Below are 18,645 nucleotides of genomic sequence, written 5' to 3'. Positions count from 1 at the left end.
ATCACATATTTGCCATGCAGAAGTTTATTATTATTATTATTATTATTATTATTATTATTATTATTATTATTATTATTATTATTATTATTATTATTATTATTATTCAGTAGTTTTATTTTTATAACGTGCTTTCACTTCACTACCGAGCGCAGCTCTGTGCGCCTTGGGTATGTGCTGTGGTTTGCTGTGGTGCTCTTATGTTTACTGTATTGAAAGTGTTTTGCGTAGAATGTGTGCAGTACCCAGTAGTGCAATTTTCTGTATGTTATATATATTTGTAAGTCCTGCTATTTTTGTTATGTATTTGTCTGAATATTTTTTTATTTTACCTAAGGCACCTACTATGATAGGAATTGTTTCTGTTTTTAGATTCCACATTCGAGTTATCTCTATTTCCAGGTCTTTGTATTTTGAAAGTTTTTCCATTTCTTTTAGAGAAACATTGTCATCTGCTGGTATTGATACATCACTTAGAAAGCATTTTTTTTCTTCATGATCTTTGACAACTATATCTGGTCTATTTGCCTTAATTTCTCTATCTGTGTGTATTGGCATATCCCAGAGTATGGTTGCTTTCTCGTTTTCTGTGACCTTTTCTGGCGTGTGTTTATACCATCTTTTTTCTGTTGTTATTCCATAATGTTGGCATAGCTTCCAGTGTATATAGGTCCCAGCTCTGTCGTGTCTGTGAATATATTCCTTCTTAGCCAGGACTGGGCAGCCAGAGATAATATGATTTATTGTTTCTTGTCGATCTCCACATATTCTACAGTTACTTGTTATATTTCTTTTCATTATGTGTTTTTGGTAATTTCTGGTGGGGAGGCTTTGGTCTTGTGCAGCAATTAAAAATCCTTCAGTCTCTGCTTTGAGTCCTGAGCTTCTCAGCCATTGCTGGGATTTTTCTCTGTCTATTTCTTTCGTATTTAGTTTAGCCCAGTATTTACCATGTAGGGGCTTTTCTTGCCATCGTTTTATCATGGTCCGTTGCTGTTCTAGTTTTAGTTTGGATTTCATTTGTTTTATAGCTTTTGTTGTTTCTTCTTCTTCTTCTTCGTATTTGTTAGCTAGATTGATTTCTTGTTTGTATTTGTCAGCTTCCTTAAATACTGAAAACAGTTTTTTGTTTTGCTCGTGTTTTGTGGCTATTTGTATTAGTTTCCCTTGCTTCTGGAGTAGGTATTTTTGCAGTCCTATGGTGGTTATTTTATAATAGTTTTCTAGCTGTATAAGACCCCTGCCACCTTCTGTGCGTTGTATATATAGCCTTTCTATGTCAGATTTTGGGTGGTGCATCCTATATCCTGTCATTATTTTTCTTGTTTTCCTGTCTATTTTACATAGTTCGTTTAGTGTCCAGTTAAGGATGTTGTAGCTGTAGCTTATAACTGGGACAGCTAAAGTGTTGATACCCATTATCTTGTTTTTAGCATTGACCTCTGTTTTTAGTATTGATCTAACTCGTCTATAGTACTCTTTCTTTATTTTTTCTTTCATTTGTGTATGTTGTATCCTATCTAGTTCATTGACTCCTAAATACTTATATGGTTGGCTTTCGTCTAGTTCTCTTATTTCATTGGCTTTATCTAGTGTTATATTGCTACTTTTAACTAATTTTCCTCTTTTCAGGGTTGCTTTGGCACATTTTTCTAATCCGAATTTCATTTCTATTTCCTTGGTAAAGCCGTGTACTGTCTGTAGTAGTGTTTCTAGCTCTTTGTCGTTTTTTGCATATAATTTTAGGTCATCCATATATAGAAGGTGGCTGACTGTTTTTCCGTAGCATTTGTAACCGCATCCAGTTCTGTTTAGCAATTCTGTTAAAGGTGTGAGTGCCAGGCAGAACAGGAGTGGAGAGAGCGTGTCTCCCTGGAATATTCCTCTTCTAATGGGGATGGCTTTCGTTTTCACAAGTCCCTCTTTTGTTTGGAGCTGTAGCACTGTCTGCCATTTGTTCATTGAGTGCTCTATGTATTTTATGATAATTGGTGCCACCTTGTTTATGGCTAGTGTTTCCAGAATCCACGTGTGGGGAACACTGTCGAAAGCCTTTTGGTAGTCCACCCAGGCCATACTGAGGCCTTTCTTCTTTCTGCGGCTGTCTTCAGTTATGGCTTTATTGATCAATAATTGATCTTTACAGCCGTATGAGCCCTTGCAGCATCCCTTCTGCTCTTCTGGAAACAGGTTGTTATTTTCCAGGTGTTTACTCAATCTCTGCGATATTATTGCAGTAAAGGCTTTGTAGATCGTAGGGAGACAGGTTATAGGTCTATAGTTTTGTGGTTTCTCCGTTTCCGTGGATTTGGGGATTAAGATGGTTTTCCCTTTTGTGAGCCATTCAGGCATTGTCTCTGGATCTGCTATTATGTTGTTAAAGTTTTCTGCCAGCTTTTTATGCATTGCTGGCAGGTGTTTTAACCAGAAATTGGGGATCTTGTCGTGTCCAGGTGCCTTCCAGTTGCTTAGTCTTTGCAGTGTCTGGGTGACCTCTTCAGTTGTTATAGGGGCCCAGAGTTGCTCAGGTGCTAAGTTCGTTGTTTTAATGGTCCTTTTTGGGGGTTGTTGCTTCACCGACCATATTTGTTTCCAGAATTTCTCTAGTTCTTCTGCTGTTGGTGCTGAAGTAATGTCTATTTTATTTTTACCCAGTTCTTGGTAGAGTTTTTTGGGGTTGGATTTGAACTGTTTGTTTTGTTCAAAGAAACGTTGGCGTTTCTCATACCGGCGGATCCTCTGTGCTTTGGCAAGGATGTCATTATTATTATTATTATTATTATTATTATTATTATTATTATTATTATTATTATTATTATTATTATTATTATTATTATTTTACTTTTAATCTGCGTCTTTGTTACAGTCACTTCCTGAGACACACCCAGCGTCCTGAGGCGAGTGAAGGATGAGAGATGTTATAGTATGGCTGAAAGGTTTGGGAGGGGAAGTAGTGAAATATCTTCATGTAATACAACACAAACATTTAAATGGATAGGGTTTTTTTAGGATGTGGGCATTACTTGTCAGCACAATCTTTTGGATTTCTCTGAGATATGGTTCTCCTGGGATCTTATCTAGATGTTTCTGACATCACTTTTTTAAAATCATAAATAGGGCACCTACAAAGACAGGAACAATTCTCGTTTTAAGATGCCACATCTTTTGTATTTAAATTTCCAGGTCTTTATTATTATTATTATTATTATTATTGTTCAGTAGTTTAATTTTTATAACGTGCTTTCACTTCACTACCGAGCGCAGCTCTGTGCGCCTTGGGTATGTGCTGTGGATTGCTGTGGTGCTCTTATGTTTACTATATTGAAAGTGTTTTGCGTAGAATGTGTGCAGTACCCAGTAGTGCAATTTTCTGTATGTTATATATATTTGTAAGTCCTGGTGTTTTTGTTGTGTATTTGTCTGAATATTTTTTAATTATACCTAAGGCACCTACTATGATAGGAATTGTTTCTGTTTTTAGATTCCACATTCGAGTTATCTCTATTTCCAGGTCTTTGTATTTTGAAAGTTTTTCCATTTCTTTTAGAGAAACATTGTCATCTGCTGGTATTGATACATCAATTAAAAAGCATTTTTTTTCTTCATGATCTTTGACAACTATATCTGGTCTATTTGTCTTAATTTCTCTATCTGTGTGTATTGGCACCTTAATTTCTCTATCTGTGTGTATTGGCACCTTAATTTCTCTATCTGCGTGTATTGGCATTATTATTATTATTATTATTATTATTGTTCAGTAGTTTTATTTTTATAACGTGCTTTCACTTCACTACCGAGCGCAGCTCTGTGCGCCTTGGGTATGTGCTGTGGTTTGCTGTGGTGCTCTTATGTTTACTGTATTGAAAGTGTTTTGCGTAGAATGTGTGCAGTACCTAGTAGTGCAATTTTCTGTATGTTATATATATTTGTAAGTCCTGGTGTTTTTGTTATGTATTTGTCTGAATATTTTTTTATTATACCTACTATGATAGGAATTGTTTCTGTTTTTAGATTCCACATTCGAGTTATCTCTATTTCCAGGTCTTTGTATTTTGAAAGTTTTTCCATTTCTTTTAGAGAAACGTTGTCATCTGCTGGTATTGATACATCAATTAGAAAGCATTTTTTTTCTTCATGATCTTTGACAACTATATCTGGTCTATTTGCCTTAATTTCTCTATCTGTGTGTATTGGCATATCCCAGAGTATGGTTGCCTTCTCGTTTTCTGTGACCTTTTCTGGCGTGTGTTTATACCATCTTTTTTCTGTTGTTATTCCATAGTGCTGGCATAGCTTCCAGTGTATATAGGTCCCAGCTCTGTCGTGTCTGTGAATATATTCCTTCTTAGCCAGGACTGGGCAGCCAGAGATAATATGATTTATTGTTTCTTGTCCATCTCCACATATTCTACAGTTACTTTTGGTAATTTCTGGTGGGGAGGCTCTGGTCTTGTGCAGCAATTAAAAATCCTTCAGTCTCTGCTTTGAGTCCTGAGCTTCTCAGCCATTGCTGGGATTTTTCTCTGTTAAGGATGTTATAGCTGTAGCTTATAACTGGGACAGCTAAAGTGTTGATACCCATTATCTTGTTTTTAGCATTGAGCTCTGTTTTTATTATTAATCTAACTCGTCTATAGTACTCTTTCTTTATTTTTTCTTTCATTTGTGTATGTTGTATCCTATCTAGTTCATTGACTCCTAAATACTTATATGGTTGGCTTTCGTCTAGTTCTCTTATTTCATTGGCTTTATCTAGTGTTATATTGCTACTTTTAACTAATTTTCCTCTTTTCAGAGTTGCTTTGGCACATTTTTCTAATCCGAATTTCATATCTATTTCCTTGGTAAAGCCGTGTACTGTCTGTAGTAGTGTTTCTAGCTCTTTGTCGTTTTTTGCATATAATTTTAGGTCATCCATATATAGAAGGTGGCTGACTGTTTTTCCGTAGCATTTGTAACCGCATCCAGTTCTATTTAGCAATTCTGTTAAAGGTGTGAGTGCCAGGCAGAACAGGAGTGGAGAGAGCGTGTCTCCCTGGAATATTCCTCTTCTAATGGGGATGGCTTTCGTTTTCACAAGTCCCTCTTTTGTTTGGAGCTGTAGCACTGTCTGCCATTTGTTCATTGAGTGCTCTATGTATTTTATGATAATTGGTACCACCTTGTTTATGGCTAGTGTTTCCAGAATCCACGTGTGGTTTATTATTATTATTATTATTATTATTATTATTATTATTATTATTATTATTATTATTATTATTATTATTATTATTATTCATATACACAGAACGGTGGAAAAGAAAAATTCCTAACATCGTTCTACAACAAGTAACCTTAGATGCCAAGAACCCTCCTAAGTATCCTAGCTGTCCCTAATAACAACACTGTTTTCTGGAGCTGTACTAAACTGGGTTTTATGCTTGTTTCCTCTATCCATCTGTTCAAATCTTTAGGAATAGTTCCCAATGCACCTATAACTACTGGGATACATTTTACCTGCATTTTCATAGTCTCTGTAATTCAATGGCTAGGTCCTGGTATTTTGATATTTTTTCTATACCTCTCATATTGATTTTTTTCATCATTTGGGATTGTAAAGTCAATTATCTGGCACTTTCTATTCTCTTTATTATTATTATTATTATTGTTGTTGTTGTTGTTTTCCTTCTCAGAGCGCTCAGTCTTGTTTGCTCTGGTTGATTCTGTGAGAATGGACAGCAGCCTGCTGTCAGTTGTCTCACAGTGTCTCTTTCCGCACATAATAAGCTTTGATACTTGGTTTCTAATTATCGCGGAAGATATTCAGCATCCAAGTACCAATCTCAAAATCCTAACCCTAACCCCAGCAGAGCAGTTCTGGGGGGGGGGGCTTACTCTGCTCTCATGTCAATTTCGATTTCTTTGACATATTTCTCGAACTTGGTTGTAAGAGCTCCGAGTGACACTACAACTACAAGAATGACAGACACTCTCCACAAAGTCTACATTGCTGCAATTTCGTCTTTTAGTAGTCATTACTTTTCAATCTTTTTTAGTTCTTTGTCACTTATGCGTGCATCCCCAGGTATTGCAATATCAATAATCTTGGTTTCCTTTTTCCCTTTATCTACCACAACAATATCTGGTCTCCAAGCATCGATTACGGAGTCACATTGGATTGTTAAATCCCACAGTATGTTATTTTCCTTGTCTTTAGTGACGCCTTCTGGTTCATGTTCGTACCATTTCTGTGCTCTGTTCAGAACATACTTTTCACATAGTCTCTAGTGGACAAACTTAGCCACGTTATCGTGCCTCCTTTTGTGAGGTTGTTTCGTTTCTGCTACCACACATCCTATAAATGGGCGATTCGCTGCTGTTATCTATTTGGAACTTAATGAAATTAGTTCTCAGAGCTTGCTCCTGGGTGCTGCATATCAATATCTCATGCCATCCTTTCAGATCACTTTTTCTTAGCGATCTCCAAGTGTTGGTCTTGTCATTTCCTTCAATTTCTCAGAGTTATTGCCCATGCAGTGATTTAATTTTCCAATTGTTTATTCTTTCTTCTTCATCTTGCTTCTTAAATGTTTCTGGATGCATCATGCTTTCGGTAGGTATTGTATTTTGTAAAATTGTTTGTCTGGGTTTGCTTTTTCTCTTTATTTTCTTCTTTCTTTTCTTTTCTGTTTTAATCTCGATCAAATCAATTTATATCATTTCCTTAAAATCACTGATAAAATATTTCTTTGTCCTTTTAACATTGTGCCGGTGCCATAAATTGGTAATGATTACTTGATATAACAACATAAAGGGTCGTTATTAGTCTATTTGAGTTGGATAACCAATAAATTAGCGCAACACGCAACATAGAGGAGGAAGAATGTAACAGCTGACGTCTGCATTTTGCTTGTTTGGTAAGTTTAACAGCAAAAGATCTGAAATCATCACCACCACCACCATCACAATCACTACCATAGTCATCATCATCACCAGCACCAATATCACAGCCATCACCATCATCATCACTGAAACCAGTTATACATTGGGGAGAACCATCTATGTAATAAACTATACTTTCACCTAACAGTTATGGTGAAGGTGCGTGGCTTACTGGTTAGAATACTCAGCTTACACTGGTAAGGTCATAAGTTCGATTCCCAGTGGCACATTCTGTCCTTGAGCAAGACACTTTATTTCCCATTGCTCCAGTTCACTCAGCTGGCAAAAATGAGTTGTACCTGTAATTCAAAAGGCCAGCCTTGTCATATTCTTGTCATGTTGAATCTCCCTGAGAACTACATTGTTTTGTTGTTGTTATTTGTTCCTTCTCAAGCCGTGCCTGGTTCATAAGGGCCGGTTTCCCAGTTTCATTGGCGTATATATTCTCCACTTGGACGGGACACCGGTCCGTCGCAGGTGAGCTGCTAAATACAGGAGGAAAGAGTGAGAGAAAGTTGTGGCAAAAGAGTCAGCAGAAGTTCACCATTACCTTCTGCCGGAGCCGCGTGGAGCTTAGGTGGTTCGCTCATAAACACACACATCGCCCGCTCTGAGATTCGAACTTGCGATCCCTCGACCGCAAATCCACTTCTCTAACCACTAAGCTATGTACCTCCCCGAGGACTACATTAAGGGTACACGTGTCTGTGGAGTACTCAGCCACTTGCACATTAATTTCGCAAGCAGGTTGTTCCGTTGATCGGATCAACTGGAACGCTTATCGTCGTAACTGACGAAGTGCCAATTCACCTAACAGTTATTAGTTTCCAATAGACCCCAGCTGTTATCTTTATGACTAATAAAAAAAGAATTATTGTCCTGAGCAGTGACTCAGCGTCCTCTGTCATTAAATGGCATTTTACAGACGCTGTTCCCTATACTTTCAAAAAACAAATATCCCCCAAAACAGCAGTTTATGTTACTCAAACAGAAGTCAGTTTTGTACTGCGTCTATTTATCGATATTATCTTATACTCTCATGTCCAACATGTGTCTCCGGTTTCCTTTTAGATAATTGCACAGATTAGAACCATTTTTTAATAGGCATAGGCCTGACTGTATAATTAAGAGGTTAGCTTTGAAATTACATGATTTCAGGTTCAGCCCTACTGCATGGCAGCTTCAGCAAATGTTTTCAACTGCAGGTCCAGACCAATCAATGCCTTGTGAGAAAATTAGACAAAAAAATTTGGACGTCAATCACACGACTGAAGTGTTTAAGAGCATGAAACAAATATTGCTGTGGTTTTTCTTTTCTTTCTCTTTTTTTTTTGCTGAGAATATCAAGAATTACACAGCAGACCAATCAGTTTAGTTCACCGGTAGTGAACAGCTGACACTGTAGTACATCTCCAGCGTTAGAAGCTGTGCAAAGGCAATAACAAAAATAGTAATAATAATAATGGAAAAGCAAGGCCTTCTGGAGAGCGATCTGGGACCAATCTGTAGAGCATAATGATGAAGCGTAATGGCTTCCTAATGCACGTATAACTACTGGGATACATTTTACCTGCACTTACCTCTGTAATTCAATGGCTAGGTCATAGTACTTTGCTATTTCTTCTATACCTCTCATTTTGACTTTCTCATCATTTGGGACCGTAAAGACTATCATCTGGCCCTTTCTATTCACTTTATCTACTTCTACTAAATCAGGTCTTCTAGTTTCTATTACTCTGTTCATCTGAATGTTAAAATACCACAACATTTTATATTTCTTATTTTCTAGTACTTGCTTCATGTTCATACCATTTATCAGTGTGGTCAAATTCTAGCTTTCTACATAACCTCTAGTGGATTTCTCTCTCTAGGTTGTCATGTCTTTTCTGTGCCAGCATGCTACATTCATTTACTATATGGGTAACACTTTTTCTTTTGCTTTGCATAACCTACATTGAGAATCTACGTGGTTTTTGTCTATCTTGACTTTTATCCAATTAGTCCTTAATACTTGATCTTGAGCCGCTACTAACAAACTGTCTGCCTCCTTTTTCAGCCTTCCTTTCTGCAACCATGTCTCATTACTACTATTTGCTGCGACTAACTTCGGGAATCTACCATGCAAAGCCATCTACTGTCAGTCAGATAACTTTTGTTCTTTTTTCTGACTTTTAACTTGTTTTTTTTTTTTACCCTATGTCTTGCTGTGATTCTAGCTGCTCTTAATAAACTTTCTTCACTATTACCTACACAGGAGGTTATATCTGCTCTAGCTAACTCCGAGTAGTATTCTATTAATATTAACCCTCTTCCACCTTCCTTTCTAAGTAAGTATAATCTTGTTAATCCTGCTCTTGAGTGAAGTCCTCCATTTATATTGAATTCATTCCTACTTCTTCTGTTTAACTTTGCTAAATCAGATTTTGTCCAATCTACAAAAGCTACAAAATATTTAATACTGCCCAAGTATTTACAGCCTTCTCTAGATTCGGACCATCTAGACTTGACTTCATTAGCGTCCTCACCATTCTGGTGTACTCTTTCCCATTTTTCATATTCATTTCTATACTTAGTACTCTGTCAGATTTAAATACTCCTCGATACTTATATCTCTCTCCTTCTTTCTGTGATTTTAATGTCTAGTCATCTGATAATTGGATGGCTTCGTTGTTGACTACCTGTCCCCTTCTCAAGAAAAAAATCGCACACTTATCTATGCCAAGTTCCATGTCTATGTCTTTGCTGAAGATTCTTACAGTCTGTATTAAGGAATCTATCTATTTTTCATTCTTACTAAAAAGCTTCAGATCATCCATGTAGAGCAAATGGTTAATTTTTCCCTTACTATTTCTGAACTAGGAGTAGGGGTAGGAAGCTGTAAGAATATATGGGAAAACACGAATGAGGGGGAATGGGTGAGGTGAGAGAAGGTAGGCAACAACTGGAAAGACCTGGGTAAAGGGTGGATGTAAGGAATGGTGGATAAGGGGTAGGGGATAATCAGTATTTATATATACAGAAAGACAGACAGATAGATAGATAGATAGATAGATAGATAGATAGATAGATAGATAGATAGATAGACAGACAGACAGATAGATAGATAGATAGATAGATAGATAGATAGATAGATAGATAGATAGATAGATAGATAGAACAGGGTATTTTCAGTTTCCTTCAACTAGATCCTCCAACAAGGCTGGCCCAGGGCTATAGTAAAAGATACTTGCCCAAGATGTCACACATTGGAAAAGGACCGAGATGAAAAAGTTGGAAAGCAAGTTCACTGGGCTAAATATTCTCAAACTCTTTCACATGATATACTAATAGCATTGGCTATTTGATTTATGGTTAATTATCTGCCATCTAACACCATATGGTGAAAACAATCGATGTTTTCGTTGGTAGTGGCAGCTGCAGGACATCCAGATCATGGGTCATCTTCAAGACTCTGCCTTTCCCTCCTAAATTCAGCTGCCCACTTTTGCACTGGTCATAAAGCTGGAGCATCATCCCTTAATATAGCAACCACATCAGCATGAATGTTGTTTGGGATCAAACAGTTTTCTGTGGGAATTGATAATACCTCGATGCCAAGCTTTGTCCATTTTGAAGAGAAGTCACAACCAGTAGCTTTTGAAGTCTTCTTTGAATAGTCAGATGTCAGTTTACCTGGAAAGAAACAATGCAGTTAATAATAAGAAGAGTAAGGCGGCGAGCTGGCAGAAGTGTTAGCATGCCAGGCAAAATGCTTAACGGTATTCCGTCTGTTTTTATGTTCTGAGTTCAAATTCCACTCAGGTCGACTTTACTTTTCATCCTTTTGGGGTCGATAAATTAAGTACCAGTTGCATACTGAGGTAGATCTAATCGACTGGCCCCCTCCCCCAAAATTTCGTGCCTTGTGCTTAGAGTAGAAAATAATAATAAGAAGAAGAGCTGAAATTAATGCAATCAAGATTTTACAGCCTCAAAAATGGAAAATTTGACCTCAAAGACGCACTTCGTTCTGGCCGTCCAGTTGAGTTCGATGAAGAGTGATTAAACCAACTTTTGTACGAAAATTCTCGTCAAACTGGCAGAGTAAATGGAATGCTCCCACACTGCTATAGAGAAGCATCTTCACTCGATGGGAAAGGTTCAAAAGTATGGAGCATGGGTTCCGCATGCTTTAAGTGACAACAACAAAAATCAACGAGCCACAATCTCCGCTGGTTTGCTTGCTCGTCACCGCTCAACTCATGGACACAAGCAACGATTTCTTTACCGTGTAGCAAACTCATAAGAGGCGGAGAGAGAACGTAAGTTCGTTTGCCCGAACATGAGAAATTATTGATTTCTCATTGGTTAAAAATTACTGCCCATATACGAATTATGAACTTCGTTGAAGAAATCTTTCACGGGGTTACGGTTCTATGATTCGTGTATGAGTAGTTATAAAAACCCTGATTTTCGGCAAAATCTCCAGTGATCGTTGAATCTTACTCAAGTCTACGATACTCACCCTTTTGAGTATAGGCTAATATATATGCCATGTTCAATACTCAAATCCGACAATATTGAATTGTTGTGAAACCTTATTAGTTAGAATGAGAAACGAGTTAATAATAAATTTAAGTCGTAAATTCTCTACGACGAAATGCTTTGTTTCTAAATTTCTATAAATGTAAAAATATGTATATAATAAATTAATGTAGAAACTTAATTCCTTTTACTTCTCGTTTCTTTCAACTTGTTGAATTCATTTCTGTATATTAATGAAACTGTATTTGTTTATGTGTAACGGTCAAAAAAATATAATCTAAATCTTCAACATACATGTACGTATGAACTCACGTTCAGCGTCTTGGTATGTATACATCATAACATTTACGCAGCCTAAACTAAACTAAGAGTTATGCTTAGTGATAAATACTTATAATTAAGTTATAAGTAACGAAATTATCATTATAGCTTTTAATTAAATAAACAATAATATTTGTTATAACTTTGCTAGATCAGATTGGAGCCTAGTGCAACCTTCTGGCATACCAGCCCTCAGTCAAACCATCCAACCCATGCCAGCATGGAAAGCAGACGTTAGATGACGACGACGACGATGATGATGATGATGATGATGATGATGATGTAAAGTCTTGGCTCCAGACACAACCTACTGACTTCTACAGATGAGGTCTTCACAGCTGCATAAAACAATGGGAGAAGTGTGTTACCAGTGGTGGTGGCTGTGTAGAGAAGGACTAATAATAATGCCAAGTTTCATCCATCCCAGTCCTTGGGAAGTGGGTCAGGAGAAATCTTTAATGAACACCCCTCGTGCAATGGAGTTTTTTTTCAGTTTCTGTCTACCAAATCCATTCATAAGACTTTGGTACCCCAGGTCTATAATAGAAGACACTTACCCAAAGTGCCTTGCAGTGAAGCTGAACCTGAAACTACATGCTTTGAAAGCAAATTTCTTATCACAAATCTTAAATCTTCTCTCCTTCTATTACAGGCCTAAGTATTGTGAAAGAACATGAATTACAAGTAAGTATTTTTTATTCTTTTACTTGTTTCAGTCATTAGACTGCGGCCATGCTGGGGCACCGCCTTGAAGAATTTTTAGTCAAATAAATCAACCCCAGTACTTGATTTTCGTTTTGTTTTTTGTTAAGCCTCATACTTATTCTATTGGTCTCTTTTGCTGAACTGCTAGGTTACAGTGGTGAGAGACAAACACTGACACAAAGACACACACACACACACACACACACACACACACAAAGGGATTCTTACAGTTTCCACCAACAAAATTCACTTACAAGGCTTTGATCAGCCCAAGTCTACAGTAGAAGACACTTGCTCAAGGTGCCACACAGTGAAACTGAACCCAGAACCATGTGCTTAGGATGCAAGCCTCTTACCACACAGCCACATCTGCATTTGTGTATGTTTATTTATTATGTCTTCTAAATAACTTTTTAGAAAGCCAAACAGTTAGATAATTGGATTTTGTTATAAGAATATTAAACTAAGCAATTTGTTTTATCAACCACCCAAAAGAATGAAAGCCAAAGCATAGTTTGATGAGATTTGAAAAACTGATAAATAATTATTTATCAGTTTTTCAAAATATCAACTAGTTGTGGCTGATGCCAATGCTGCCTGAGTGCTCCCTCCCCCCGTGCAGGTGGCGCATAAAAAGCACTATCTGAACGCGGTTGATGCCGGCCCCCTCGCCCCGATTAGCTCCTGTGCCAGAGGCACGTAAAAAGCACCATCCGAACATGGTCGATGCCAGCCCCCTCTGTCCCCTGTTCCAGTGGAACGTAAAAAATACCCACTACACTCTCGGGGTGGTTAGTGTTAGGAAGGGCATCCAACTGTAGAAACACTGCAAGATCAGACTGGAGCCTGGTGCAGCCTTTTGGCTTGCCAGCCCTCAGTCAAACCATCGAACCCATGCCAGCATAGAAAACGGACGTTAAACGATGATGATGATGATGATGATGATGATGATGATGGTGAATAGATAATAGATATTTATAATAATGTAAATAATGGTAATGCTAATAGCTGTGATAATCTATATCAGAGTTTCTCGACCGTTTTTTATCTATGAACCCCTTGGATTGCTGTTTTATTCTGGTGGACCCCCTGAGCCATTTGGTGTTTAAAAACTAATTTTATAGAAACTTCTTTCAAAATTCCTATTTTGTTTTCCACGCATTAAAATGTGTAGGTTGAATTATCTAAAATGTGATAGAAATCTAGCTGTTTCTTGCAATACACACCAATATACACATCATCATCATCATCATCATCATCGTCGTCGTTTAACGTCCGCTTTCCATGCTAGCATGGGTTGGACGAGATTGATGTAAGTGAAATTACATCAATGAGATGTTGCAATATAAATGGATTGGCATCTTAAGTAAAGTGTTGTCACGTCAACCGAAAACATGAAACCTTGTCATAAACTAAATATGCCAAATAGTTTATTTCTCGAGCTCAGGATTTCTTTAGATTTTTAATTGTAAGTAACTAATGTAATACCGTCTGTGTATAACAATTGTCTGACATGTACAATATGTGTATAAGATGTATATGATTGTACTTCTTTGAAATATCATTACTAGTATTATATTTTTGCTTTAAGGCCACTGAATTACGTGACAGCAGAGATCTTTATCACCTACAAAATGAGAGGAAAAAGGCCCTGCAAGAAGCATGTAAGAATACTTCATTGACTCACAATTACAATGATGCAATCAAGTTAATGCAAGTAAACCATAAAGATCAAATTTTATACTGTGGCATAGCCAAAGTTGGTTGCACATTCTTAAAACGTTTGCTGCATGTCTTAAACAGTGAAAAACTCTATAAATCTCCATTTGATATCACTCCAAACAATATACATATGATGCACTCTACCCTGATTGGAAACCTTAAAGAACCTAATAAATCACTTGTTGAAATCAATTACAAAACATTTTTATTTGTACGAAATCCTTACAAGAGACTCTTTTCTGGTTATGTTGATAAAATATTTACACCACAGATGTCATTTTTATCTCACTATGGAATTTACATCATTAAGAAATTCAGAAAGAATCCTTCAGAAAAGAGTTTAAGATGTGGCCATGATGTCACTTTTGCTGAGTTTATTTCTTATGTTATAGATTCTTGCAAAACTAGAACTATGACAAACACACACTTTACTCCTATGTATCTTCATTGTGCACCTTGTCAAATACATTATGATATGATTGGACATTTAGAAACATTACAGAATGATTTGCAGTTTCTAATCAAACCTGAAAGACTGGAAGCAGTGTTACCAGAGAATTTTCAAATGAGTTCCCTAAGAGATGAAATTTTTGATGCCGCAGATATAGCATTTAGGAATCTGAAGTCTAATCAAAATTGTTTTTCACCTTATGAGGTAATTAACTATCTACAATATTCACTTTGTCTTATGTTATAAATATTAAATTAGCTGGAATATCTGTATGTATGACTGGAGTAAGCTGTACAATTCTAATGCAGAATCAATGGTACTACTTAAATAAAGAGGTCCTGATGCATCTACATAACGATATAAAGAGGAAGTAACCCTAACCCTAAAACTAACCCTAATGAGTGAGCATTATTCGGGACCTCTGTATTTAAGTAGTGCTGAATCAATCAATGGTTTTACATTTACATGAAATCAAGTTTTCTGTTGTATTGTTGTATTGATTTTTTTGTTTTGTTCAATAAAAACATAGATTCGTATGATTAATTGTGATGCATCTGATCTTAGGATGCTGCTATGTCTATTTAATTATTGGGCTGTCAGATAAATTCGTTTGCTTTTGTAGTGAAACCTTTCTCTCGGCCATTCAATCACAAATGATAATGAAGCTGCTAACATCTAGCCTTCGGCTACCTTGGACCCTTCTGTCCATCATCCTGGTTGGTTCTTATTTTTGCGCGGCAATTGTTCCCATGTTCTGCTTGCTAAGGGGGCATTACGTCCAATCGTGATTTCAGCTAAAGTCACGCGAGATAGAGTTTTTCTGGGTTTCCGGTGAGCCCTTTTTCGCCTATAAATAAGCCCGATCCAACGACGGCAATCGTCTTCGATTTCAGATCTCTCACAGGTCTGGTCGTTGACCACACATATACAGAACACAGCTACAGCCAGTTCCAGTGCCGACGTCTTCACCACCAATGTACTGTCTACCATTGTCGTCGCCAGCAACACCAACATCAACAAGCGCGGTTTTATCTCGACCCTGTTTGAGTGGATGTTTCCACTCACGAATAATAGTCAGAACTATCCAGCTAGAATATACTATACCAGGTAACACAGGTCGCAGCATTCGACGCTCAACACACATAGTGTGATACTACAGCTCTGCTCCTTGACCACAACTTCCTGCGTATGAACATTCTATCTCCTTGTGTAATTTTAATACGAACTGGTTTTTCTCTATCTCAGTGTTTGAGACTTTTTACTGTCTATGTTTCAGACACTCTTTCTATGTTCTGTGTTTCCTCTCATTCACACGCACACTTGTACTCTCACATATTGTACACACATTATTGTTTATACGACTGTTCGTCACTTCACATTGTTGTATACATTCTCTTGTATATAAAGGCCTGACTTATCTACTGTGTTAATTTTATATGTCGCATGCACGCGCACACAGACACAAACAGTTTCACTTTGTTAATAAATTTATTCTCATTATATATCTAACGGTTGAGTTAGTCCTAAGTTCTTTTACTGGCACCATGGTTCGTATCTCTCACGATGAGCCTTCTAATCATATATATCTTTATTTTGTGTTCGACCGTGCGACATGGTAAAAAGGAGCCTTTCCCGTCTACGTCGCCATCTCCTTTGGTTTGCACGGTCGAAGTATTACAATTTTATATTATTTATTTTAATCCTTATTTTTCATCTATACTTTTAACAAATCAGTCAAAAATATATATTTTCCTTCATTGTTCATCACTACTTACCAATGTTCTGCTAACTCAATGGTAGAAATCACTGGATCTTTACACGAAAAATTCATTAAACCACAGTTTCAGCTCTACATCACTATTGAACAAAATGCCTCACACACAGTTGTAAAGTGACTGAAAGAGGAAATAATCCGAAGGGGCTATATCAGAATAATACTGGGTGTGTGATAGAATATCCTAACCAAGCTCTTCAATAGCATTTTTTGTCAAGTTCATAACAGGGGGGGCAAGAGTTGTGTTGAGGTAGCAAGCCATATCAGTGGTTGGATTGTTTCAGCTCGATTGCCTTGTGCTGGTGCATTTGCTGAAGTTAAGGCTCTGCATTGACAGTGTGGTTGTTTTCAAACATTTTGTAATGGATTAGCCCTTCTCAAGCCCATCAAATGCAGATTATCGTCTTGCATGGATGCCTCATCAAAGCTCAGCTATTCTCATCACTGGTAACAAAGCAGTAAAGAAATCTCTATATTCACAATAGCCTGGTGTTGAGCAATCCCACTGGCAGTGACAGAAGAGTGCTGGGGTTTGTCTCTTTCCTTCAAAGTGTGTGGCACCCATACCCTGAGGTTTTGGACTTTATCCATCGAGTGAAGATGACAGGTGATGGTATCATGGGATCATCCCTTCTGCTGGGCCAGCTCTTTAATGGATTGGCACGGATCCTCATAGATATGTTAGTTCAATTGATCCTCATTGAACTGAATGGATCAACTGGAACACAAGTCTGTGAGGTCTAATTTTCCCTCATTGGAGCCATCATCATCATGGCTTGGGTTGGACGGTTTGACTGGGGACTGGCAAGCCAGGAGGCCACTATAGGCTCCAATCTGATCTGGCAGTGTTTCTACAGCTGGATACCCTTCCTAATGCCAACCATTCCGAGAGTGTAGTGGATGCTTTTTACATGCCACTGGCATGAGAGCCGGTCAGGCGGCACTGGCATCGACCATGTTTGGATGGTGCTTTTTACGTGCTAACAGTACAAGAGCCAGTCGGGGCAGGGAGGCTGGCACAGGGCAGGGAGGCTAGCACGGGGCAAGGAGGCTGGCACAGAGCAGGGAGGCTGGTATGGGGTGGGGAGGCTGGCATGGGGGCGGATGGCACTGAGCGGGGAGGCTGGCAGAATGTTAAAACCATTTCTGTACAGTTCTTTCCATAACAGTACCTTCTCTGTACACAGCACAAATGTTTCAAGCAGCTTTGGCAGTTTTGGGACCTTGACTGAAAATGAAGAAAACAAGGTGTTGGCACTCTACTTGGCACTTCATTATCATATGTCTAAAACAATAAGATAAACAAATTGTAGATGCAAAATAGAGCTTATAAAAACCCCTAAGACAATACAATAAAGATATTTTTTTTGTGTTAATTCAAATGTCATTGGACAAACTTATCTGACAACCCAATAAATTATTCATTATAATCTCAATATTATCTGTAATGTTTTTCTTTCAATATCAACAGATTTTGGAACGCATATGGCGCCGTTTACAAATACGTGGTATATTGAATCAAAAGTTCAGTCTTCCATTAACCCCTGAAAAGGCTCAAACTATAAAGCAAGATGATTTTTATAAGATGTTAAACACATATCTAGAGAAATCTCAGATGGATCCAAGCACTTTTAACAACAGACGTGAAGCTATCAATGAAGCTTTTGGCACAGTGCCTTTACATATATTGGAAAAACTGCAGTCACACATGGAAATAGATTGTAAACTCTTTGGATATGACACTCAACCAGATTTTGTATTTAAAGCAAAAAATTACGTGAACAAAAAGTTTAAGTATTTTAATGAAACAAGCAATTAAATTTTATTTATAATACCGAAGACATGTTTTTGTTTATTTATTTATGTATATTAAATTACAGTATTTTATATTCTAAGATAGAGCAAATCTAGTTTTATCAACTGTATGTTGTATCACATCAGATTGTGTGAAAGATGTGTGTGAAAGTGGATACTGTTGGCCAAAGATACATAATGAAAACTGACACGGAGTTAGACAAAATCAGCTACCATAACACAAGAGGTAAAATACCTCTCAAATGTTTTGATAACAGATTTTATTAAGAAAGGGTTATACATGTTAGCATATATACAATATCAAATCTCCACTGGTTACAAGAATATTATGTAGGGACAACTTAACTGCTCATGCTTGGACAGAATTTGAACTCACAATGTAAAGAGAGACAAAATGTTGCCAAGCAATTTGCCT

General features: G+C 37.3%; 1 protein-coding gene across 2 annotated transcripts in view; it reads left to right on the top strand.

The window, feature by feature from the left end:
• The window catches only part of LOC106883865 (carbohydrate sulfotransferase 9), a 55,322-nt gene extending 37,068 nt beyond the window's left edge, over positions 1–18,254 (top strand). For both annotated transcript variants that reach the window (XM_089349634.1, XM_089349633.1), the window contains exons 2-4: positions 12,416–12,447; positions 14,060–14,845; positions 17,887–18,254. In XM_089349634.1, coding sequence (XP_089205760.1) covers positions 12,416–12,447; positions 14,060–14,845; positions 17,887–18,234 — 1,166 coding nt within the window. In that variant the 3' untranslated portion in view covers positions 18,235–18,254. The remainder of the gene's footprint in view (positions 1–12,415; positions 12,448–14,059; positions 14,846–17,886) is intronic.
• Positions 18,255–18,645: the final 391 nt, after the last annotated feature.

This window comes from Octopus bimaculoides, chromosome 3 (genome assembly GCF_046866305.1).
Source record: "Octopus bimaculoides isolate indiv1 chromosome 3, ASM4686630v1, whole genome shotgun sequence".
Classification (NCBI taxonomy): Eukaryota; Metazoa; Mollusca; class Cephalopoda; order Octopoda; family Octopodidae; genus Octopus; species Octopus bimaculoides.
Note: the sequence above shows the minus strand (reverse complement) of the source record. Positions and strands in the feature narration are given on the sequence as shown.